Here is a 24,313-nt window from a genome sequence, read left to right on the forward strand (position 1 = left end):
TCGTCGCCATCTTTGTTAGAGGCAAATCTGCTCGAACGCTACTAAAGCAGGCGAAATGAAGCACCACAGCCCCATGCCACTTCCGAAAGGACGTTTTACAACATTGCTTTTTTGTAAAAAAAGTATTTATCTTTTATAGCCAATGTTGTTCCTTTGTTTAAGAAGGGTAGCAGGGATAATCCAGGAAATTACAGGCCGGTGAGGCTTACATCAGTGGTCGGGAAATTATTGAGAGGTTTTTTGGGACAGGATTTACTCCCATTTGGAAACAAATGGACTTATTAGCGAGAGGCAGCACGGTTTTGTGAAGGGGAGGTCGTGTCTCACTAACTTGATTGAGTTTTTTGAGGAAGTGACCAGGATGAAGGAAGAACAGTGGATAAAAGCAAAATACTGCGGATGTTGGAAATCTGTAATAAAAACAAGAAATGCTGGAACCACTCAGTAGGTCTGGCAGCATCTGTGGAAAGAGAAGCAGAGTTTCGGGTCAGTGACCCTTCTTCGGAACAGTGGATGTTGTCTACATGGACTTCGGTAAAGCCTTTGACAAGGTCCCTCATGGCAGACTGGTACAAAAGGTGAAGTCACACGGGATCAGAGGTGAGCTGGCAAGATGGATACAGAACTGGCTCGGTCATAGAAGACAGAGGGTAGCAGTGGAAGGGTGCTTTTCTGAATGGAGGGATGTGCCTAGTGGTGTTCCGCAGGGATCAGTGCTGGGAACTTTGCTGTTTGTGGTATATATGAATGATTTGGAGGAAAATATAGCTGGTCTGATTAGTAAGTTTGCGGACAACACAAAGGTTGGTGGAGTTGTGGATAGTGATGAGGATACAGCAGGAAATAGATCGGTTGGAGACTTGGGCAGAGAAGTGGCAGATGGAGTTTAATCTGGACAAATGTGAGCATTTTGGAAGGTCTAATGCAGGTGGGAAGTATACAGTAAATGGCAGAACGCTTTGGAGTATTGACAGGCAGAGAGATCTGGGCGTACAGGTCCACAGGTCACTGAAAGTGGCAATGCAGGTGGATAAGGTGGTCAAGAAGGCATACGACATGCTTGCCTTCAACAGTCGGGCATAGAGTATAAAAATTGGCAAGTCATGCTGCAGCTGTACAGAACCTTAGTTAGGCCACACTTGGAATATTGCGTACAATTCTGGTCACCACAGTACCAGAAGGACGTGGAGGGTACAGAAGAGGTTTACCAGGATGTTGCCTGGTCTGGAGGGTATTCGCTATGAGGAGCGGTTGAATAAACTCAGATTGTTTTCACTGGAACGACGGAGGTAGAGGGGCGACATGATAGAGGTTTACAAAGTTATGAGCGGCATGGACAGAGTGGATAGTCAGAAGCTTTTTCCCAGGGTGGAAGAGTCAGTTAGGTTTAAGGTGCGAGGGGCAAAGTTTAGAAGGGATGTGCGAAGCAAGTTTTTTACACAGAGGGTGTTGAGTGCCTGGAACTTGCTGCTGCGGGAGGTGTTGGAAGCAGGTACGATAGCGACGTTTAAGGGGCATCTTGACAAATACATAAACAGGATGGGAATAGAAGGATACGGACCCCGGAAGTGCAGAAGGTTTTAGTTGAGACAGGCATCAAGACCGGCGCAGGCTTGGAGCGCCGAATGGCCTGTTCCTGTGCTGTACTGTTCTTTGTTCTTTTTTTGTTTTGCAAGCTGGGCTGGATCTTATTTTCAGTTCTTCTCGGGCGAAAAAATTATGCAGGTATATTTTAACTTTAATGTTGATTTACTTGTGCCCATTCATTTCTCCTTACAAAGATGGCCGAAATCTCTGAGCCTCTGCCTTTAGGGCTTTCAATGGTGGGGTTGTTTGGCATCCTTCCATCTATGAAAGATGATGGACGTCTAGCAAATAATTCATTTTGGTGGGGTGTCTTCTTTTAGAACAAAGAACAAAGAAAATTACAGCACAGGAACAGGCCTTTCGGCCCTCCAAGCCTGCGCCGATCCAGATCCTCTATCTAAACATGTCGCCTATTTTCTAAGGGTCTGTATCTCTTTACTTCCTGCCCATTCATGTATCCGTCTAGATACATCTTAAAAGACGCTATCGTGCCCGTGTCTACCACCTCTGCTGGCAACGCGTTCCAGGCACCCACCACCTTCTGCGTAAAGAACTTTCCACGCATATCCCCCCTAAACTTTTCCCCTCTCACTTTGAACTCGTGACCCCTAGTAATTGAATCCCCCACTCTGGGGGAAAAAGCTTCTTGCTATCCACCCTGTCTATACCTCTCATGATTTTGTACACCTCAATCAGGTCCCCCCTCAACCTCCGTCTTTCTAATGAAAATAATCCTAATCTACTCAACCTCTCTTCATTGCTAGCGCCCTCCATACCAGGCAACATCCTGGTGAACCTCCTCTGCACCCTCTCCAAAGCATCTACATCCTTTTGGTAATGTGGCGACTAGAACTGCACGCAGTATTCCAAATGTGGCCGAACCAAAGTCTTATACAACTGTAACATGACCTGCCAACTCTTGTACTCAGTACCCCGTCCGATGAAGGAAAGCATGCCGTATGCCTTCTTGACCACTCTATTGACCTGCGTTGCCACCTTCAGGGAACAATGGACCTGAACACCCAAATCTCTCTGTACATCAATTTTCCCCAGGACTTTTCCATTTACTGTATAGTTCACTCTTGAATTGGATCTTCCAAAATGCATCACCTCGCATTTGCCCTGATTGAACTCCATCTGCCATTTCTCTGCCCAACTCTCCAATCTATCTATATTCTGCTGTATTCTCTGACTTTCCCCTTCACTATCTGCTACTCCACCAATCTTAGTGTCGTCTGCAAACTTGCTAATCAGACCACCTATACTTTCCTCCAAATCATTTATGTATATAAAAAAACAAAGAACAAAGAAAATTACAGCACAGGAACAGGCCCTTTGGCCCTCCAAGCCTGCGCCGATCCAGATCCTCTATCTAAACATGACGCCTATTTTCTAAGTGTCTGTATCTCTCTGTATATCACAAACAACAGTGGTCCCAGCACGGATCCCTGTGGAACACCACTGGTCACATGTCTCCATTTTGAGAAACTCCCTTCCACTGCTACTCTCTGTCTCCTGTTGCCCAGCCAGTTCTTTATCCATCTAGCTAGTACACCCTGGACCCCATGCGACTTCACTTTCTCCATCAGCCTACCATGGGGAACCTTATCAAACGCCTTACTGAAGTCCATGTATATGACATCTACAGCCCTTCCCTCATCAATCAACTTTGTCACTTCCTCAAAGAATTCTATTAAGTTGGTAAGACATGACCTTCCCTGCACAAAACCATGTTGCCTATCACTGATAAGCCCATTTTCTTCCAAATGGGAATAGATCCTATCCCTCAGTATCTTCTCCAGCAGCTTCCCTACCACTGATGTCAGGCTCACCGGTCTATAAATACCTGGATTTTCCCTGCTACCCTTCTTAAACAAGGGGACAACATTAGCAATTCTCCAGTCCTCCGGGACCTCACCCGTGTTTAAGGATGCTGCAAAGATATCTGTTAAGGCCCCAGCTATTTCCTCTCTTGCTTCCCTCAGTAACCTGGGATAGATCCCATCCGGACCTGGGGACTTGTCCACCTTAATGCCTTTTAGGATACCCAACACTTCCGCCCTCCTTATGCCGACTTGACCTAGAGTAATCAAACATCTGTCCCTAACCTCAACATCCGTCATGTCCCTCTCCTCGGTGAATACCGATGCAAAGTACTCGTTTAGAATCTCACCCATTTTCTCTGACTCCACGCATAACTTTCCTCCTTTGTCCTTGAGTGGGCCAAACCTTTCTCTAGTTACCTTCTTGCTCCTTATATATTTGAAGCACCTTTGCTGATGGCTGTGAAGGCCAATACTTGCGAGGCAGTTCTGCCACAAGTGTTCCACGTGAAGCTGCCAAGTGACACTGTGAGATTTGTTTTTGACATTGGCTCCTGTTGCGAAGCTGCTGTTGCAACTTGTCGTTATGGTAGTGCACACCAGCCCACAGGATGTGTTGCCATTTCCCTGTTTTGCCAACTAGTGACTCCCAAATGTGATAGTCGATATTTAGGGCCTTCATGTCACGCTTGCAAGCACTCTTGAAGCGGAGCTTTAGGCACCCCTCTGGTCGTCTGGCCCCGGCTACCTCACCATACAGAAGGTCCTTGGATATGCGACTATCTTGTATTCTGCGAATATGTCTCATCATTCCCCACGGAAGTGAATGTGCCTTATTCACACTACAGGGGCCCAGAGCACACGCACGGCTCTGTACTGTATCTGCAGCATGCACAGTATCACTGAGTAGAGCTGTGCGAGTGTTGGAGACGCTTTTGCAGTGGCTGAGAGTTAGTGGAGCGTAGGGGGGTGGGGAGGCTTCAGAAACCCCTGGTGTAGGCTACAAGCCCTGAATAAGAACCTCCAAATCCCGTGTTTGCAGCTCCGGGGCTTTTTCCCCAGGAACAGTCTGAGGTTAACGGTCGCCATCTTGGTTGAAGGGGGAGCAGAGTGCATGCGCGTTCATTTTGGTGATGATACAGTGAGTGGGTGCAGCTTCAGGGTTCCAGTGACCAGGAGAGAAAATCATTGACTCAGGGCTCAAGAACTAGAGGGAGGAAGAAAACTGGTAGTGAAGGAAAGAGATGGTGCGATGGATTGGATTTCAGCACAGGGAGGAGGGGAGTGTGTGGGATGGGGATTTACAGCTTTGGGGAAACAAGTGGAAAAAATGTTCTATCGAAACTAGAATCATCTTCTGAATTTCTATCCTGTACTGAAAGTGATGACTTTTATAAACTCCTTTTACAGGATTTTAGAAGAGGCTGAGTTCCAGACAGGAAACTCAAAGCAAACATCACATCAAGATCTGACATTCACTGATTGATCAGGATCTTTGAACGTGGAAGCAGAAATGCTTATCTGGTCTGTTTGTGGGAAACCCGAGTGAGAGTGTTCCAGTATACTGACTGTGGAAGAGCTTTAACCAGTTACACAGCCTGAAAAAAAATTGCACCATTCACAGCGAAGAGAAACCATACACGTGTTGTGTGTGTGGATGAGGCTTCAACTGATCATCCAACCTGGAGAGATAAGGACATCCAGATCATGGAGAAACCATGGAAATGTGGAGACTGTGGGAAAGGATAAATTACCCATACCAGCTGGAAACTCATTGACACAGTCACACTGAGGAGAGGCCGTTCACCTGCTTCTCTTTCCACAGATGCTGCCAGACCTGCTGAGTGACTCCAGCATTTCTTGTTTTTATTTCAGATTTCCAGCATCCGCAGTATTTTGCTTTTATTATGAAGTCCTGTGACATTGATCACAAGTCGTGGGAGTCAGTTGCCAGTGATCGCCAGAGCTGGTGGACAGCCATAAAGGCGGGGCTAAAGCGTGGCGAGTCAAAGAGACTTAGCAGTTGGCAGGAAAAAAGACAGAAGCGCAAGGGGCGAGTAAACTGTGTAACAGCCCCGACAACCAATTTTATCTGCAGCATCTGTGGAAGAGTCTGTCACTCTAGAATTGGCCTTTATAGCCACTCCAGGCACTGCTTCACAAACCACTGACCACCTCCAGGCGCTTACCAATTGTCTCTCGAGACAAGGAGGCCAAAGAAGAAGGCGGCTGCTGTTAATCACATCTAGCACTGAACCATGTTCATTCTGACAGTTGGAGTTTGTTGCTGCTGATAATCCCAATTGGAGGTTAATACCCAGGATAGATTTGAAATAAATCAGCTTTGTTTTAAACACGTTGTTTTACACTTTTGTCTTTCCCACCTGAGTGTTTAGCATCACCAGGCTGGAGCTCAGAAAAGTTAATATCGGGGGAGGATCGTATGGCAGGAACAGAACTTTAGCCTGGACACAGACCTTCAGGGTCACACTGAGAGGGACAAATGGCACTTTGGTCTTTCTCATCTTACATCACTGACAGCAAAGTTCCTGTGTGAGTTAATCCTGAAGTGTGTAAGAAATGTGTTCCAGCCGCTCTCTTCTGTGGTTCAGAGCTCCAAGGCAGGGAACAGAAGGTGCCTTTACAACTGTGTTTACAGTCAGGAAGAACAACAGTGAATGCTGGAAACGTACTGTCAATTCAGAGATTGGTGTAAAACTGTGATCTGTTCCTGACTCAAAGTGAAACAGCAGGTTTAAGTTTCCAGTCTGAAAAAGGCTGTGGTGATTATTCTATGAAGACTTCATGTGTTTGTTTGACAGTCCTGAGTCCACCATTTTAGGACCAGTGTAATTTCATTTAAAATAAATCTCTGAAAATAAACCAAGTCTGCATTAAAATAGTAGGTGGAGGAGTTCACAGGAGCCTGTTAACTTCTGGTACAATTATACATAGGTCATTTGATGTCAAAGAAGGACCTGCAGCATGTTTCCAGGAATTCCCTGTTTTATTGATGTGTGTCAGTTAAATGCCAGGATAACTAAAATACACAAATAAAAGCAAAATACTGCAGATGCTGGAAATCTGAAATAAAAACAAGAAACACTGGAAATACTCAGCAGGTCTGGCAGCATCTGTGGAGAGAGAAGCAGAGTTAACATTTCAGGTCAGTGACCCTTCCTCAGAGCTGGCAGATATAAGTAATGTAAAAGATAAAATACACAACCAGGAACATCTAAGGGGCTGCGATTCTGGAAGTTACTCTGGCATCACTGCTACTGTGTAACTTCACCACTGAGCCTGCTGAAGGTTGTAGGCTCAGGGAGTGGGGCCTCCAGGAGTGGACTGTAAGAAAGCTGGGTTTCAATAACATGACAAATATATGGTGAGGAACCTTACTAAGGAACCGTCTGGGGTTTTACCTGCCTTTGCAGGTCTAGGGGTGAATGATGCCTGACTCCCCAAACTGTCTTGCACTGAACCCAGTTTGGATCAAGTTGGATTTAGCTTCCAGGACAGTAGAGACAAATATCACCCACTATTGTGGAAGACAAAAAGCAGCCATTAGAGAAACTGAGAGATGGTGCACAATTGTGGCATTAATAGGAAAAGCTTTTCCAGCTACATCAGGAGTCAGAGACATAGTAACATTGAGTTAGAGAATTACAGCGAGAACATAAAATTACATCAAATCAACAGCTGTGCTTCTCAAAGCTTTTTGGTTAAGGGAACCCTTTCGAATAAATTAATCACACACCCGCCCCCACCTAAATTATACTTGTAAACTCCTTGTACATTTGCATTTCTGAAGGTAGAGTTCATCAGTGTCCTGTTAGAGGGACTTGCAGTAAAGTTTGCCGGGGCTGTCCAATATAGTGAACATTGATGTGATTGGTGATGTGAAAACTTTTATCCTCCCTTCAATTGAAAGGTAACCAGATAGGTTCGCCACTGCCTGTTGAATATTTCAGTACTCGGCACTTCCCTGCTCTTCCTGGAGTTAACTGCCAAGCTGTCAGTCATCATAAACTGGTGCATTCTCCATGGCAACACCTCTACAAATCAGAGTCCACTTGCCAATCAATCAGCATTCTCTTTTCATACAGTATAAATTTGTTGCTTCCCTTACATTGATATTCTTGCAAATTGTCCTGATGAGTGCAAGATGAGCTTCGACAAAATGTCTCCATTTTCAGCAATACCAGACAACTATCAGTTAGTTACAATCTTTTTTTGCATTTATTTCATTTCATCTTAGTTTGTTCAGTTTGCTTACCCACTGTTTTTTTCAGGTTGTTTTTCTTCAGGTTTGCACTTGCTGCTGTTCAATATTCAGTGTATTCACACCTAATCTGTACTAATGCTTTGTCTTTCAACACACCATTAACATATTGTTTGCCTTTGCTCCGTGACCTTTTGGTCAGCTATGTGGCCTGGTCCAATCTGCACCTTCTCCTTTGTTATCTCTTGCCCCACCCCCACCTCACTTGTTTATAATCTGTGACTTTTCTAATATTTGTCAGTTCCGAAGAAGGGTCACTGACCCGAAACATTAACTCTGCTTCTCTTTCCACAGATGCTGCCAGACCTGCTGAGTGATTCCAGCATTTCTTGTTTTTGTATCAGTTAGTGAATTGTTGACAATTAGTGAACGATGAGCAGCTTTATTAATGAAGCTGCACCTGGAACTCCATGTCTGTTCTCAGTGCCCTGATCCTCAGTCATTGCTTCAATCCACCCGCGTTCCTTTACATTCACTGTTCCTGCTACTCTTCCTCACCTCCTAATAGATCAATCTGTCCATAGGGAATTGGATCATTGCCATCATGTGGTGTCAAAGGTTTAAATCTGAAAATAACTTCTGATAGGAGTCATGTGTAATTTTCCTGATAATTTTTTCTCTCACAGGTGATCCTGTCCCGAGGAAGGCGCAAAGAGAAATGGAGAGGATCAAAGTGACCCAGAGATGGAGAATCGGAGAAAGTCCATAATTTTACTCTTCATCTCAGACAGTTACATTCTGTTCTAAATTTCGTGTATGAACAAGTTACAAAGAATAATTATTTCACAGCTTCCAATTTCAATGACACAAAGTTCATTTTCCAGGAAACTGGGAATACTCTTCAACTTCTGAGTTCCTGCACCAACATGTGTATTTATGCAGTGCAGTGACTAGTGTTTCCTCTAAGCTGATCAGCTGCATTGCAACCCGAAAGTCTCCGCGCAGGCCGTGTACATGTTAAATTATGTGCAAGCACGGTCGCTTATAAAAAAAATTAAAGGGGCCGCACACAAAGAAATCACCCGCGTACTCGAAACAAAATACATGGAACATTGGCAGTGACCCAGAGTAAATTCAGAAAGAAGTTAAAGAATGCGCTGAAATATCCAGAGTCTCATTGTAAAATTAATTAAACAATGAAAATATTACATTTGGGTTTAATTTGATCTTATCATCTTCCAGTGGCCTGTCCTGAATGGCCAAGCTCTAATTTTAATGTTGTGCCACTTTGTTCTGGGCTCCCCCAACAAAGGAAATAATTTCTCTTTATTGACCCTATTAGATCATTTAATCTCCTTAAATACCTCAATTAGATCACCCTTAATCTTCTATACTCACTGGAATACAAACCTAGTATACGTGACCTGTCGTCACAATTTAACCATTTTACCCCAGATGTCATTCTGGTGAATGTGCATTGCACCCCGTCCATGGCCAATATATCCTTCCTGACAGGCGGTGCCCATGTTTGAACACAGTTACTCCAGATGAGGTGTAACCAGAGCCTTATCCAACTGTAGAATTACTTTCACCTCTTTATATTCCAGCCCTCTTCAGATAGAGGCTAACATTCTAGTACTATTTTCATTCTTTTTTTCTACCTGTCCACTAGTTTTTAGTTATTTCTGTACATGGACCCCTAAATCTCTCTGTCCCTCCACAGTTCCTAATTTTTAATAATGTAGAAAATACTCTGATCCATCTTCCTTTAGATCTAATGTGAATGACCCTCAGATTTCCCACACTGAACTCCATCTGTCACTGTTTTGCCCACTCACTAAATCTATCAATGTCCCTTTGTTCTCGTCCCAATACTTAATGTACCACCTAACTTAATATTGACAATAAACTTGAATATACGGCTCTTTATTCCTGCATCAAAATCATTGATAAATATCGTGGAAAGCCGAGGTCCCAGTACAGATCCCTGAGGGACACGGCTGGACACATCCTGCCAACTGGAGTACATACCCAATACCCTACTCTCTGCCCCTACCTCCTAGACAATTCCCTATCCAAGTAACTGATACCTCCCACTTCCAAACTTGCATTATTTCTAACAGTCTCTGATGTGGAATCTTATTGAATGCCTTCTGGAGGTCAATATAAGTATCATCCATAGACATTCCCTTAACCACGTTAGTGACTTCCTCAGAAATACAACATGGTTAGTTAGATGTGACTTAACCTTTTACCAAGCCAGTCAGGTTTAGTCTCCAGACAGTTGCCAGGGATAGGGATGGTTATGGCCTAACCAATGAATTATACAGTTCCAGGATAACCTCTCTGCTCTTATATTCTATACCTTGGCTAATAAAGGAAAGGATTCCTTCTGAACCACCTTATCGACCTGTCCTGCTACCTTTAGGGATCTGTGGACATTCAGTCCAAGGTCTCTCACTTCTCAGTATTTTCCCATTTATTGTGTATTTCTTTGCCTTGTTTGACCTCCCCAAATGCATCACCTCGCACTTCTCCAGGTTGAATTCCATTTGCCACTTTTCTGCCCATCTGACCAGATCATCAATATCTTCCTGCAGCCTCCAGCTATCCTCCTTGCTATCTACCACACGGCCAATCTTTGTGTTGTCTGCAAACTTCTTGATCATGCCCCCTACATTTATGTCCAAGTCATTGTATACCACAAAAAGCAGGGGACCCAGTACTGAGCCCTGCGGAATAAAGCCTGTATCGAGTACACAATTAAAACCTGACCTGGGCCGACCCAACAACAGCCAACCCGAACCTGACCCGGGCTCGAGTCCTTTAATTTTTTTTAAATGCCCGACCCGACCCAAACCTGACACATGTAGTGTTGTTTGGTCAGGTAGCCAGGCTTTACTGCAGGGTGCGGAGTCCAGACTGCACGTTTCCCACCTTGACGTCCTGAATGTTCATTTGAAGATTACTTTCCGTAGAAAGGCAACACTGTTGACATCAGCCTGACCCAAGCCCAAGTGCTGGACCCGGAAGAGAGACCCGACACGACCCGAACCCAACATGTCCGCTTTACTGCGGACCACCACTGGAAACAGCCCTCCAGTTGCTAAAACACCCGTCAACAATTACCCTTTGCTTCCTGCCACTGAGCTAATTTTGTATCCACCTTGGATCCCATAGGATTTTATTTTTTTACCAGTCTGCCATGTGAGACCTTGTCAAAAGACTTGCTAAAATCCTTGTCGATCATCAACTGCACTACAGTCATCCATCTTCCTTGTTACCTCTTCAAAAAATTTGATCAAGTTGGTCAAACAAGGTCTTACCGTAACAAATCCATGCTGACTGTCCTTGATTAACCTTCGCCTTTCTAAGTGACAGTTTATGCTGTCTCTCAGAATAGTTTCCAATAATTTGCCCACTACTGAGGTTAGACTGACTGGCCTGTAATTATTCAGTCTATCCTTCGCTCCCTTTTTAAACAGAGGTACAACGCTCGCAGTCCTCCAATCCTCCAGCGCCAAACCTGTATCCAGTGACGACTGGAAAATGATGGTCAAACCTTCTGCTATTGCCTCTCTTGCTTCTTTTAACGGCCTACGGTACATTTCATCTGGCCTGGTGATTTATCAACTTTCAAGGATGCTAGTCCCATTAATCCTTCCTCTCTCCCTATGTTTATCACACCCAATATTTCACACTCCTCCTCCTTAACTACAATATCTACCTTGTCCCCCTCTTTTGTGAAGACAGGTGCAAAGTATTCATTAAGAACCATACAGACATCTTCCGCCCCTACACATAGGTTACCATATTGGTCTTTTATGGACCCTACTCTCTCCTTAGTTATCCTCTTACTCTTAATGTATTGATACAACATCAAGGGTTCTCCTTGATTTTGCTTGCCAATATTCTTTCATGTCCTCTCTTCGTTTTTCTAATTTACTTTTTAATTTAACCCCTCCACTTTCTATACTTCTCTTGGCTTTATGTAGCATTGAGTTCTCGGTGTCGGATATCAGCTTTCCTTTTCTGCCTTATCTTACCCTGTAGGCTCCTTGACATCCATGGGGCTCTAGATTTGGCCAATAAAAACAAGAAATGCTGGAACCACTCAGCAGATCTGGCAGCATCTGTGGAAAGAGAAGCAAAGTTAACGTTTCGGGTCAGTGACCCTTCATCGGAACTGACAAATATTAGAAAAGTCACAGGTTATAAGCAAGTGAGGTGGGGGTGGGGCAAGAGATAACAAAGGAGGTCTAGATTGGACCAGGCCACAGAGCTGACCAAAAGGTCACGGATCAAAGGCAAACAATATGTTAATGGTGTGTTGAAAGACAAAACATTAGTACAGATTAGCTGTTAATACACTGAATATTGAACAGCAGCAAGTGCAAACCTGAAAAAAAACGGGTAAGCAAACTGAACAAAGTAAGATGAAATGAACTAAATGCAAAAAAAAAAGGTTGTAAAAAATGTGAAAAAGAATGTAAAAAAAGAAAAAAATAGCTAAAAATGAAAGTAAAATGGGGGGCTGTCATGCTCTGAAATTATTGAACTCAATGTTCAGTCTGGCAGGCTGTAGTGTGCCTAATCGGTAGATGAGATGCTGTTCCTCGAGCTTGCGTTGATGTTCACTGGAACACTGCAGCAATCCCAGGACAGAGATGTGAGCATGAGAGCAGGGGGGAGTGTTGAAATGGCAAGCAACCGGAAGCTCAGGGTCCTGCTTGCGGACTGAGCGGAGATGTTCCGCAAAGCGGTCACCCAGTCTGCGCTTGGTCTCCCCAATGTAGAGGAGACCACACTGTGAGCAGCGAATACAGTATATTACATTGAAAGAAGTACAAGTAAATCGCTGCTTCACCTGAAAGGAGTGTTTGGGGCCTGGGATAGTGAGGAGAGAGGAGGTAAATGGGCAGGTATTACACCTCCTGCGATTGCAGGGGAAGGTGCCATGGGACGGGGGCGAGGTGGTGGGGGTAATGGAGGAGTGGACCAGGGTGTCGCGGAGGGAACGATCCCTTCGGAATGCTGACGGGAAGGGAGGGGACGATGCGACTGGTAGTGGCATCACGCTGGAGGTGGCGGAAATGGCGGTGGATGATCCTTTGGATATGGAGGCTGGTGGGGTGAAAAGTGAGGACAAGGGGAACCCTGTCACGGTTCTGGGAGGGAGGGGAAGGGGTGAGGGTAGAGGTGCGGGGAATGGGCTGGACACGGTTGAGGGCCCTGTCAACCACAGTGGGGGGAAATCCTCGGTTGAGGAAAAAGGTCATATCAGAAGCACCATCATGGAAGGTAGCATCATCAGAGCAGATGCGTCGGAGACGGAGAAACTGGGAGAATGGAATGGAGTCCTTACAGGAGGTAGGGTGTGAAGAAGTGTAGTCGAGGTAGGTGTGGGAGTCGGTGGGCTTATAATGGATATTAGTAGACAACCTATCCCCAGAGATGGAGACAGAGAAGTCGAGGAAGGGAAGTGTCAGAGATGGACCATGTAAAGGTGAGAGAAGGGTGGAAATTGGAAGCAAAGTTGATAAAGTTTTCCAGTTCGGGGCAGGAGCAGGAAACAGCACCGATACAGTCATCAATGTACCGGAAAAAGAGTTGGGGGAGGGGGCCTGAGTAGGACTGGAACAAAGAATGCTCGACATATCCCACAAAAAGACAGGCATAACTAGGACCCATGCGGGTACCCATAGCAATACCTTTTACCTGAAGGAAGTGCGTGGAGTTGAAGGAGGTGATCAATGGAGAACAAGTTCAGCCAGGCGGAGAAGGGTGCTGGTGGATGGGGACTGGTTGGGCCTCTGTTCCAGGAAGAAGCGGAGAGCCCTCAAACCATCCTGGTGGGGATGGAGGTGTAGAGCGATTGGACGTCCATAGTGAAGAGGAGGCAGTTGGGACCAGGAAACTGGAAATTGTCAAAATGACGTAGGGTGTCAGAAGAGTCACGGATGTAGGTGGGAAGAGACTGCACCAGCGGAGAAAAGATAGAGTCTAGATAGGAAGAAATAAGTTCAGTGGGGCAGGAGCAGGCTGACACAATGGGTCTGCCGGGACAGTCCAGTTTGTGGATTTTGGGAAGGAGGTAGAAGCGGGCTGTCCGGGGTTGTGGGACTATGAGGTTGGAAGCTGCTAGATTTGGCCATCTCACCCTTTTTCTTTGTAGGAACATGTTTAGTCTCAACCCCTTGAATCTCCCCTTTGAATGCCTTCTGAACTGATTTACCTATACTGATTTACAATATCAGCTAACAAGGGGAAGTTGGGTGGTCAGCAGCTTAGTGGGAACAGGGTTGAGGGAGGAGGAGGTGGGTGTCATGGATAAAATGAGCTCACAGAGGGCATGAGAGGAGATAGGAGAGAAACTAGGGAAATGTGAGTTTAGGGCTCAGGCAAGGAAGAACTTTAGAAGTAGTTTGGCCCAGTGGACGAGTGGAAGGGAGGGAAGCAGCAGAGGCAGCTTATTGGATGGTCTCAATCTTAGTGACAAATAAGTCCATGAGCTCCTCACACTTGTTGAAGATGACAATGGATGAGTCGGGAGAGGGAGAGTACTTCAAAAGGAACTAACGTATTCAAGATATTAAACACTGTGTTTAACACAAAGCTGATTTGACTTTTATTCAGAATATTAACCCACATAACTGGGTTAGAGTTTATTAACATTAGCAGAACAGACCCCAATGAGCATGGTTCAGTCCCCAATGTTATTAACAGCAGAATCAAATCACTGTAGTTACTTGTGAACCCGCTGGTGTCTCAGCACATTGGATGAAAAAGCAAATCTCTTCCCACACACGATGCAGGTAAATGGCTTCTCCCCAGTGTGAACTGTCCGGTGTTTCACCAGACTGGACGACTGAGTGAATCCCTTTCCACATATAGAGCAAGTGAATGGCCTCTCCCCAGTGTGAACTCGCTGGTGTACAGTGAGTTCAGATGATCGCCTGAACCCAGTCCCGCAGTGTGAGCACCTGAATGGTCTCTCGTCAGTGTGAATTCGCTGGTGTGTCAGGAGGTTGGATGACCAAGTGAACCCCTTCCCACACACAGAGCAGATGAACGGTCTCTCCCCAGTGTGAATACGCTGATGTACAGTGACCTCAGATGATCGCCTGAACCCAGTCCCGCAGTGAGAGCACCTGAATGGTCTCTCATCAGTGTGAACACGTTGATGGGTCATCAGGTCCCCAGAACTTTTATAGCACTTCCCACAGTCCAGACATTGAAAAGATCTCTCCTCAGTGTGAGCTCGCTGATGCTTCAGCAGGTTGGATGAATGAGGGAATCCCTTCCCACACACGGAGCAGATGAATGGCCTCTCCTCAATGTGAACTCGCTGGTGTGTCAGCAGGTTGGATGACTGAGTGAATCCCTTCCCACACACAGAGCAGGTGAATGGCCTCTCCCCAGTGTGAACACGTTGATGGATCATCAGATCCCCAGAACCTTTGTAGCATTTCCCACAGTCCAGGCATTTAAAAGGTCTCTCTTCAGTGTGGGTTCGCTGGTGCTTCAGCAGGTTGGATGAACGAGTGAATCCCTTCCCACACACGGAGCAGGTGAATGGCCTCTCCCCAGAGTGACTGCGTTGATGAATTTCCAGCTCATAAGGGTAATTAAATCCCTTCCCACAGTCCCCACATTTACACCGTTTCTTCCCGGTGTGACTGCGCTTGTGTTCTGATAGGCCAGATGACCGACTGAAGCCTCGTCCACACACAGAACACGTGTATGGTTTCTCCCCACTATGAAGAATGCTTTTTGTTTCCATGTTTTTTTCATTTCAGGTTATGATAAATTGGGCGACTCCATCAGATCCTGATGCGATGTTTGAGTTTTCCGACTATAAATCCTCCCCTTCTAATATCCTGTGAAATGGATTTAAAAAAGAGAAAAGAGAGTGTGAGAGAACTCACAAAAATACAAAGACAGATTGTAAAATTGAACTGAATGAATCTGGTTATTTGTGGGGCCAGCACTAGGAAAAAGTGACCATGAAAGCTGCCAGATTGTCATAAAAACCAAGGGAACCTGACACTCGGTCTGAGCCTACACAACACTCTTGCTTCTATAGGAGGAGAGAAAGTGAGGAGGTGGGGTGGGGATGAGAGTGAAGAACGACTTCTGTTGTCCGTAACTCATCCAGAACTTGGTCACAATCACCCAAACCCACACCTTCCACCACTGAGAAAGACAGGAAACCAGGTGCATGGGAAACCATCACCTCCAAGTTCCTCTCCAAGACACACACCATCCTGACTTGCACTTATATCACCATCCCGTCATCATCACTGAATCAAAATCCTGCAGTTCCTTTCATTGTGGGAGCACCTTCACCATACGGACTGCAGCGGTTCAAGACGGCTCACCATCACCATCTCAAAGAGCAATTGGAAATTGGCAATATACACTGGTTCTCCTCCCTTGAAGGTGCTGACTCACGCTGGGTTCAGTTCGACACTCATTGGTTTCCCCCCCCCACCCCAACCCTCCCTCTCTCTCTCTCCTCCCCTGAAGGTGCTGATTCTGGTTGGGTTCAGATCTACACTAACTGATTCTCCTCTCCTGAAGGTGCTGACTCTGGCTGGGTTCAGTTCTATACTCATTGGTTCCTCTCTCTCTCTCTCTCTCATGAATGTTCATAGGTTTACAGAACGATACAGTGCAAACGGAAGCCATTTGGCCTATCTTGCCTGTGCTGGCTCGTGAGAAGATCAATCCAACCAGTCCAACAACCTTGCTGGCGGTATCAGAATGATGTATATCTGCTATTGTCACAGAGACATAGAGTTATACAGCACAGAAACAGGCCCTTCGGCCCACCATGTCTGTGCTGGCCATCAAGCACCTAACTATTCTAGTCCCATTTTCCAGCACTTGGCCCATTGCCTTGTATGCTATGGCATTTCAAGTGCTCATCTAAATACTTCTTAAATGTTGTGAGGGGGTTCCTGCCTCTACCACCCCTTCAGGCAGTGTATTCCAGATTCCAACCACCCTCTGGGTGAAAATTTTTTTTCCTCAAATCCCCACAAAACCTCCTGCCCCTTATCTTAAATCTATGCCCCCCGGTTATTGACCCCTCCGCTAAGGGAAAAAGTCTCTTCCTATCTAACCTATCAATGTCTCTCATAATTTTGTATACCTCAATCACGTCCCCCTTCATCCTACTCTGTTCTACGGAAAACAACCCTAGCCCTTCTCTGCTTTAATCTGAAATGCTCCAGCACAGGGAACATCCTGGTGAATCTCCTCTGCACCCTCTCCAGTGCAATCACATCCTTCCTATAGTGTGGTGCCCAGAACTGTACACAGTACTCCAGCTATGGCCTAACTAGCGTTTTATACAGCTCCATCATAAGCTCCCTGCTCTTATATTCTATGCCTCGGCTAATAAAGGCAAGTATCCCATATGCCTTCCTAACCACCTTATCTACCTGTGCTGCTGCCTTCAGTGATCAATGGACACGTATACCAAGGTCCCTCTGACCTTTTGTACATCCAAGGGTCCTACCATCCATTGTATATTTCCTTGTCTTGTCAGTCCTCCCAAAAATACATCATCTCACACTTCTCAGGAATAAATTCCATTTGCCATAGTTCCACCTATCTTACCAGCCCATCTATATCGTCCTGCAATCGAAGGCTTTCCTCCTCACTATTTACGACACCACTAATTCTTGTGTCATCTGCGAACTTACTGATCATACCTCCTATATTCATGTTTAAATCATTAATGTATACTACAAACAGCAAGGGTCCCAGCACTGATCCCTGTGGTACACCACTGGTCACAGGCTTCCACTCGCAAAAACAACCCTCGACCATTACCCTCTGTTCCTGCCACAAAGCCAATTTTGGATTCAATTTGCCAAATTACCCTGGATCCCACGGGCTCTTACCTTCTTAACCAATCTCCCATGCGGGACCTGATCAAAAGTCTTACTGAAGTCCATGTAGACTACATCAAACGCTTTACCCTCATCTACACAGCCAGTCACCGTCTCGAAAAATTCAATCAAGTTAGTTAGATACGATCTCCCCCTGATAAAGCCGTGCTGACTATTCCTAATTATTCCCTGCCTCTCCAAGTGGAGATTAGTTTCCCAACCACTGATGTTGGACTCACCGGCCTGTAATTACCTGCTCTATCCCTACTACCCTTCTTAAATAATGATACCACATTCGCTGTCCTCCAGTCCTCTGGCATCTCTCCCGTGGCCAGAGAGGATCTGAAAATTTGTGTTGGAGCCCCTGCTATGACCTCCCTTGCCTCACATAACAGCCTGGGATACATCTCATCTGGGCCTGGGGATTTATCCACTTTTAAGCCCGCTAAAACAGCTAATACTTCCTCCCTTTCAATGCTAATATGTTCAAATATATTGCAATTCCCCTCCCTGATCTCTGCACCGACATCGTCCTTCTCCACAGTGAAAACAGATGAAAAGTAATCATTTAAAACCTCACCTATGTCCTCCGGCTCCACACACAGATTGCCACTTTGGTCCCTAATGGGCCTTACTTTTTCCCTGGTTATCCTCTTGCCCTTAATATACTTATAAAATGCCTTAGGATTTTCCTTTACCTTGAACAAAAGAACAAAGAACAGTGCAGCACAGGAACAGGCCATTTGGCACTCCAAGCCTGCGCCGATCTTGATGCCTGCCGAAACTATAACCTTCTGCACTTCCGGGGCCCATATCCCTCTATTCTCATCCTATTCATGTATTTGTCAAGATGCCTCTTAAACGTCGCTATCGTACCTGCTTTCACCACCTCCCCCGACAGCAAGTTCGAGGCACTCACCACCCTCTCTGTAAAGAACTTGCCTCGCACATCCCCTCTAAACTTTGCCCCTCACACCGTAAACCTATGTCCCCTAGTAACTGACTCTTCCACCCTGGGAAAAAGCTTCAGACTATCCACTCTGTCCATGCCGCTCATAACTTTGTAAACCTCTATCATGTCGCTCCTCCACCTCTGTCGCTCCAGTGAAATCAATCCGAGTTTATCCAACCTCTCCTCATAGCTAATGCCCTCCAGACCAGGCAACATCCTGGTAAACCTCTTCTGTACCCTCTCCAAAGCCTCCGCGTCCTTCTGGTAGTGTGGCGACCTGAATTGCACGCAATATTCTAAGTGTGGCCCAACTAAAGTTCTTACAGCTGCAGCATGACTTGCCAATTTTTATACTCTTTGCCACAACTGATGAAGGGAAGCATGCCGTTTGCCCTCTTGAATACCTTATCCACCTGCGTTGCAACTTTCAGTGTCCTGTGGACCTGTACGCCCAGATCTCTCTGCCTGTCAATACTCCTAAGGGTTCTGCCATTTACTGTATACTTCCCACCTGCATTAGACCTTCCAAAATGCATTGCCTCACATTTGTCCAGATTAAATAGGGCGGCACAGTGGTTAGCACTGCAGCCTCACAGCTCCAGTGACCCGGGTTCAATTCTGGGTATTGCCTGTGTGGAGTTTGCAAGTTCTCCCTGTGTCTGCGTGGGTTTTCTCTGGGTGCTCCGGTTTCTCCCGCAAGCCAAAAGACTTGCAGGTTGGTAGGTAAATTGGCCATTATAAATTGCCATAGGTATAGGTAGGTGGTAGGGAAATATAGGGACAGGTGGGGATGTTTGGTAGGAATATGGGATTACTGTAGGATTAGTATAAATGGGTGGTTGATGGTCGACACAGACTCGGTGGGCCGAAGGGCCTGTTTCAGTGCTGTATCTCTAAAACTAAAAACTAAAACTAAAACTAAACTCCATCTGCCATTTCTCCGCCCAAGTCTCCAACCGATCCATATCCTGCTGTATCCTCTGACAATCCTCATCACTATCCGCAACTCCACCAACCTTTGTGTCGTCCGCAAGCTTACTAATCAGACCATCTACATTTTCCTTCAAATCATTTATATATACTACAAACAGCAAAGGTCCCAGTACTGATCCCTGCGGAACACCACTAGTCACAGCCCTCCATTCAGAAAAGCACCCTTCCACTGCTACCCTCTGTCGTCTATGACCGAGCCAGTTCTGTATCCATCTTGCCAGCTCACCTCTGATCCCTTGTGACTTCACCTTTTGTACCAGTCTGCCATGAGGGACCTTGTCAAAGGCTTTACTGAAGTCCATATAGACAACATCCCCTGCCCTTCCTTCATCAATCATCTTAGTCACTTCCTCAAAAAACTCAATCAAGTTAGTGAGACACGACCTCCCCTTCACAAAACCATGCTGCCTCTCGCTAATAAGTTCATTTGTTTCCAAATGGGAGTAAATCCTGTCCCAAAGAATCCTCTCTAATAATTTCCCTACCACTGACGTAAGGCTCACTGGCCTATAATTTCCTGGATTATCCTTGCTGCTCTTCTTAAACAACGGAACAACATCAGCTATTCTCCAGTCCTCTGGGACCTCACCTGTAGCCAATGAGGATGTAAAGATTTCTTGCCCACCTATGTTTTTTCCCCCTGAACCAATACTCCATATCCCTTGACATCCAGGGTTCCCTGGACTTGATGGTCCTATCCTTCACCTTAACGGATACATGTTGGCTCTGAAACCTCACTATTTCCTCTTTGAATGACTCCCCCTGGCCTGATGTAGACTTTCCTACAAGTAGCTGCTCCCAGTCCACTTTGGCCAGATCCTGTTTTATCAAATTGAAATTGGCCTTCCCCCAATTCAGTACCTTTATTTCTGACCCGCCTTTGTCCTTTTCCATAACTACCTTAAATCTTAGAGAGTTATGGTCACGATCCCCGAAATGCTCCCCCACTGATACTTCTACCACTTGTCCAGCTTCATTCCCTAGGATTAGGTCCAGTACTGCCCAAGGGACAGGATTAATCTCCACTTGGGCGGCACAGTGGTTAGCACTACAGCCTCACAGCTCCAACAACCTGGGTTCGGTTCTGGGTACTGCCTGTGCGGAGTTTGCAAGTTCTCCCTGTGACCACATGGGTTTCTGCCAGATGCTCCGGTTTCCTCCCACAGCCAAAGACTTGCAGGTTGATAGGTAAATTGGTCATTGTAAATTGTTCCTAGTGTAGGTAGGTGGTAGGAGAATGGTGGGGATGTGTAGGGAATATGGGTTTAATGTAGGATTAGTATAAATGGGTGGTTGTTTGTCGGCACAGATTCAGTGGGCTGAAGGGCCTGTTTCAGTGCTGTATCTCTCTATGTTTCTATGTATGTTTCTCTTGTAGGAATTTCTACGTATTGGCTCAAAAAGCTCTCCTGTATGCATTTCAAGAATTCCTCCCCCTTTAAGCCTTTTGCACAAAGTCTTTTTCTTTTGGGCCTCCTTATCTCGAGAGACAATGGATACGCGCCTGGAGGTGGTCAGTGGTGATATTAGGCAAGTTGAAATTCCCTCCTATTATTACCCTATTAATTTTACATCTCTCGGAGATTTGCCTACACATCTGTTCCTCTATATCTCCCTGTCTGTTTGGAGGCCTGTAGTACACGCCCAGCCAAGTGATTGCCCCCCCTTTTGTTCTTAAGTTCTACCCATATGGCCTCATTTGAGGAACCTTCTAAGATATCATCCCTCCTTACTGCAGTAATTGCCTCCTTGATCAACAGTGCAATGCCACCTCCTCTTTTATCCCCTTCCCTATCACGCCTGAAGATTCTATACCTGGAATATTGTAATGCGAGTGGTACATGGAAAAGTCGATTGACCGGCGTACTAAACTGCTATTCAGGGTTCACTGGTTAGTTAAGCACACAGAGTACCTGGTAAAGTTTAATAAAGTTCACAAATGATTGCAAGGCTTGGATTTTGCTGTTGTGAATCACATCCAGGACTGAACCATATTTATTCTGACAGTCAGGATTTGTTGCTGATGTTAATAACCTATATAACTGGGCTGGAGTTCACTATTCTGGAAAAATGTCAAATAATTCAGCTTTGTTTGAAGCACATTGTTGTAATTTTTTTGTCTTTCCCACCTGAGTGTTTAGCATTACCTGATTAGAGCTCAAAAGGACAATCTGGGGGGAGGATCATAGAAGGTTACTGTCATTGAGGCAATGGTAGGTACATGGGAGAGGTGGGGAAATGCTTACTGTGGGTAGGTTGTTGCTGCTGTCAATGATGCGAATTAGAATTATAGAATCACACAGCAAAGAAGGAGGCCATTCAGCCCATTGTTTGTGCTAGCTCTTTGAAAGAGCATTCCAATGAATCCCACTCCTCTCCTCTTTCTCCATTGCCCTGCAATGTTTTTCTTTTACACCTCCCATTTGAAAGTTACTGTTGAATCTGCTTTCACCACCCTTTCAAGCAGTTCATTCCAGATCATAACAACTCACAGAGTAAAAAACCAAATCTGCTCAGCCCACTTCCCCCTCCCTGGCTTCATTTTAACCAATTATCTTACATCTGTGTCCTCTGGTTATCGACCCTCTTGTCAGTGGAAACAGTTTCTTCTGTTTTGCTCTATCATGCTGCTCCTCTCCACGCACCCCCCCCCCCTCCACCCACAATTTTGAACCCCTCTATTAAATGTTCGCTTCATCTTCTTTGCTCTAAAGAGAACCACTCTGACCTCTAGAGTCTCTCCACATAACAGAATTTCCTCATCCCTGGATATGATGTAAGGTGGAGGATTGAGATGAAGTTTTGGAAAATATTACCAGTTGGGAATGGGAAAAATTGAAAGGAACCAAAACAGAAAACCCAGTCTCCAGTTTTGTGTGTGGAATTGGTTTTGTTCCAGTCCCGCTGCTATCAGGTAATGAAAGTGGGTGCGGAATTGTCGCTGAGAGCTGAACCCTGAGTAATGAATTTCCTTCAGCTTTCAAATCTACACAGTAGAGTATGTAGGGCAAGAGTGTATACTTAAACTGCAGTTTTTCCAGCACAGGTGAGAACATGACAGTGAACTCTCAGTATCATAGTATTTTGTTGCCTAATATTACTGTGTAGTCCAAAGGAGAAGTGCAGCATAGATAGATAAATAGACAGACAGATAGATAGATAGATAGGTTAACAGACAGATAAACAGAGAGACAGGCAGTCAGATGACGGACACATAGTCAGGCAGTCAGACCATAAGACACAGATACATAGATAGGCAAACCGACAAATAGATCAATAAACAGGTATATGATAATTAGAGAGTCAGACAGACAGAAGATGGACACACAGACAAGCAGACAGACATACAGACTGACAGATGGATGAACAGATACATATTTAGATGTGGCAATTGTAGTGTAACCAGATGCTATTACTGTGTTGGCAAAAAATCAAAAATATCTGGAAAAAATAAATCCATTTCAAAGTGGGTGGGTTATAGCAGATTATTGTTCCCCGATATAATTCAATGAAATGACCCCATTTGGAACCAGGTGTCCACTGAAATGGCTCCTCAATCAGTAAAAGGAGTGGGACTTTAAAGTGGGATGTTGGACATGACAGAGGTTTGGACCAAGGTGTCGCGGAGGGAATGGTCCCACATCTCACATCCAACACCCCTTCTGCTTCCCATGCATGCACAAAAGAAGTAACACCTGCCCTTTTACCTCCTCCCTTCTGACTGATCAAGGCCCCAAACACTCCCTCAAGATCAAACAACAATTTACTCGTACTTCTTTCAATTTAGCATACTGTATTCACTGTTCACGATGCAGTTTCTTCTACACTGGGGAAACCAAATGCAGATTGGGTGGCTGCTTTGTGGAACACTCACATTCAGTTCGCAAGCATGACATTGAGCTTCTGGTCACCTGTCATCTTAATTCTTTGTTCAACTCCCACTCTGTCTTTGGCCTCCTACAGTGTTCCAATGAAGCTCAGCAGAAACCGAGGAAAAGCCATTTGTAACTTCAGTTTTCCAAACTCAACAACGAGTTCAACAATTTCAGATCAGAACCACTGCTCCCATCTCTACAGACAGCATCAGTTGTCCTACTATTTATTTACACCTCCTTTAGACCAGATGTCACCAACACACAGATCATGAGCTACTGGTAGCTCGCGTCTGCCTTTTAGTAGCTCACATAATGCTCCTGATCACTCATGTCATCCTGCCAGCATTATTCCGCGCATGCACCCTGACGTCACCACGTACTAACATCAAAGCGGGAAGGCAAGCAGTGAGGGGGGTCAGCACAGCGACGAATGCTAAGCGAGTGGCAACGGGGAAGCAAATGGCGAGGGTGAAGGAGCAGCAAGTGGGGAGTGAGTGGTGAACGGTGAAGGAGCAATGAGACACCGTTGTTCAAAAAAGGGCGTAAAGATAAGCCCAGCAACTACAGGCCAGTCAATTTAACTTTGGTGGTGGGAAAACTTCTAGAAAAAATAATTCGGGACAAAATCAATAGTCATATTAACAAATTCGAGTTAATTAAGGAAATCCAGCATGGATTTCTTAAGGGAAAATCATGTTTAACTAACTTGCTGGAGCTTTTTGAGGAGGTAACAGAGAGGGTTGATGAGGACAATGCTGTTGATATGCAGTACATGGTCGTTCAAAAGGCATTTGATTCACCGCCACACAACAGACTTGTGAGCAAACTTGTAGCTCATGGAATAAAAGGGACGGTAACAACATGGATACGAAACTGACTGAGTGACAGGAGAGATAAAAACATTGAAAATAGGAGCAGGAGTAGGCCCTTTGGCCCTTCGATCCTGCTCCGCCATTCAT

At 45.3% G+C, this 24,313-nt stretch overlaps 1 protein-coding gene and 1 long non-coding RNA gene across 4 annotated transcripts in view; one reads left to right on the plus strand and one right to left on the minus strand.

Annotated features, from left to right (window-relative positions):
* The first annotated feature begins 5 nt into the window (after window positions 1-5).
* On the plus strand, window positions 6-11,884 carry LOC137351839 (uncharacterized). The gene is made up of 3 exons (XR_010969586.1): window positions 6-600; window positions 4,821-6,576; window positions 8,319-11,884. It is a non-coding gene; the product is annotated as an uncharacterized lncRNA (long non-coding RNA).
* A 2,408-nt stretch (window positions 11,885-14,292) lies between these two features.
* LOC137351426 (zinc finger protein 229-like) overlaps window positions 14,293-24,313 on the minus strand; it is a 60,076-nt gene continuing 50,055 nt past the window's right edge. For all 3 annotated transcript variants that reach the window (XM_068015875.1, XM_068015874.1, XM_068015872.1), the window contains one exon: window positions 14,293-15,512. In XM_068015875.1, coding sequence (XP_067871976.1) covers window positions 14,378-15,415 — 1,038 coding nt within the window. In that variant the 5' untranslated portion in view covers window positions 15,416-15,512 and the 3' untranslated portion in view covers window positions 14,293-14,377. The remainder of the gene's footprint in view (window positions 15,513-24,313) is intronic.

Source organism: Heterodontus francisci, chromosome 36, assembly GCF_036365525.1.
Source record: "Heterodontus francisci isolate sHetFra1 chromosome 36, sHetFra1.hap1, whole genome shotgun sequence".
NCBI classification, from domain to species: domain Eukaryota; kingdom Metazoa; phylum Chordata; class Chondrichthyes; order Heterodontiformes; family Heterodontidae; genus Heterodontus; species Heterodontus francisci.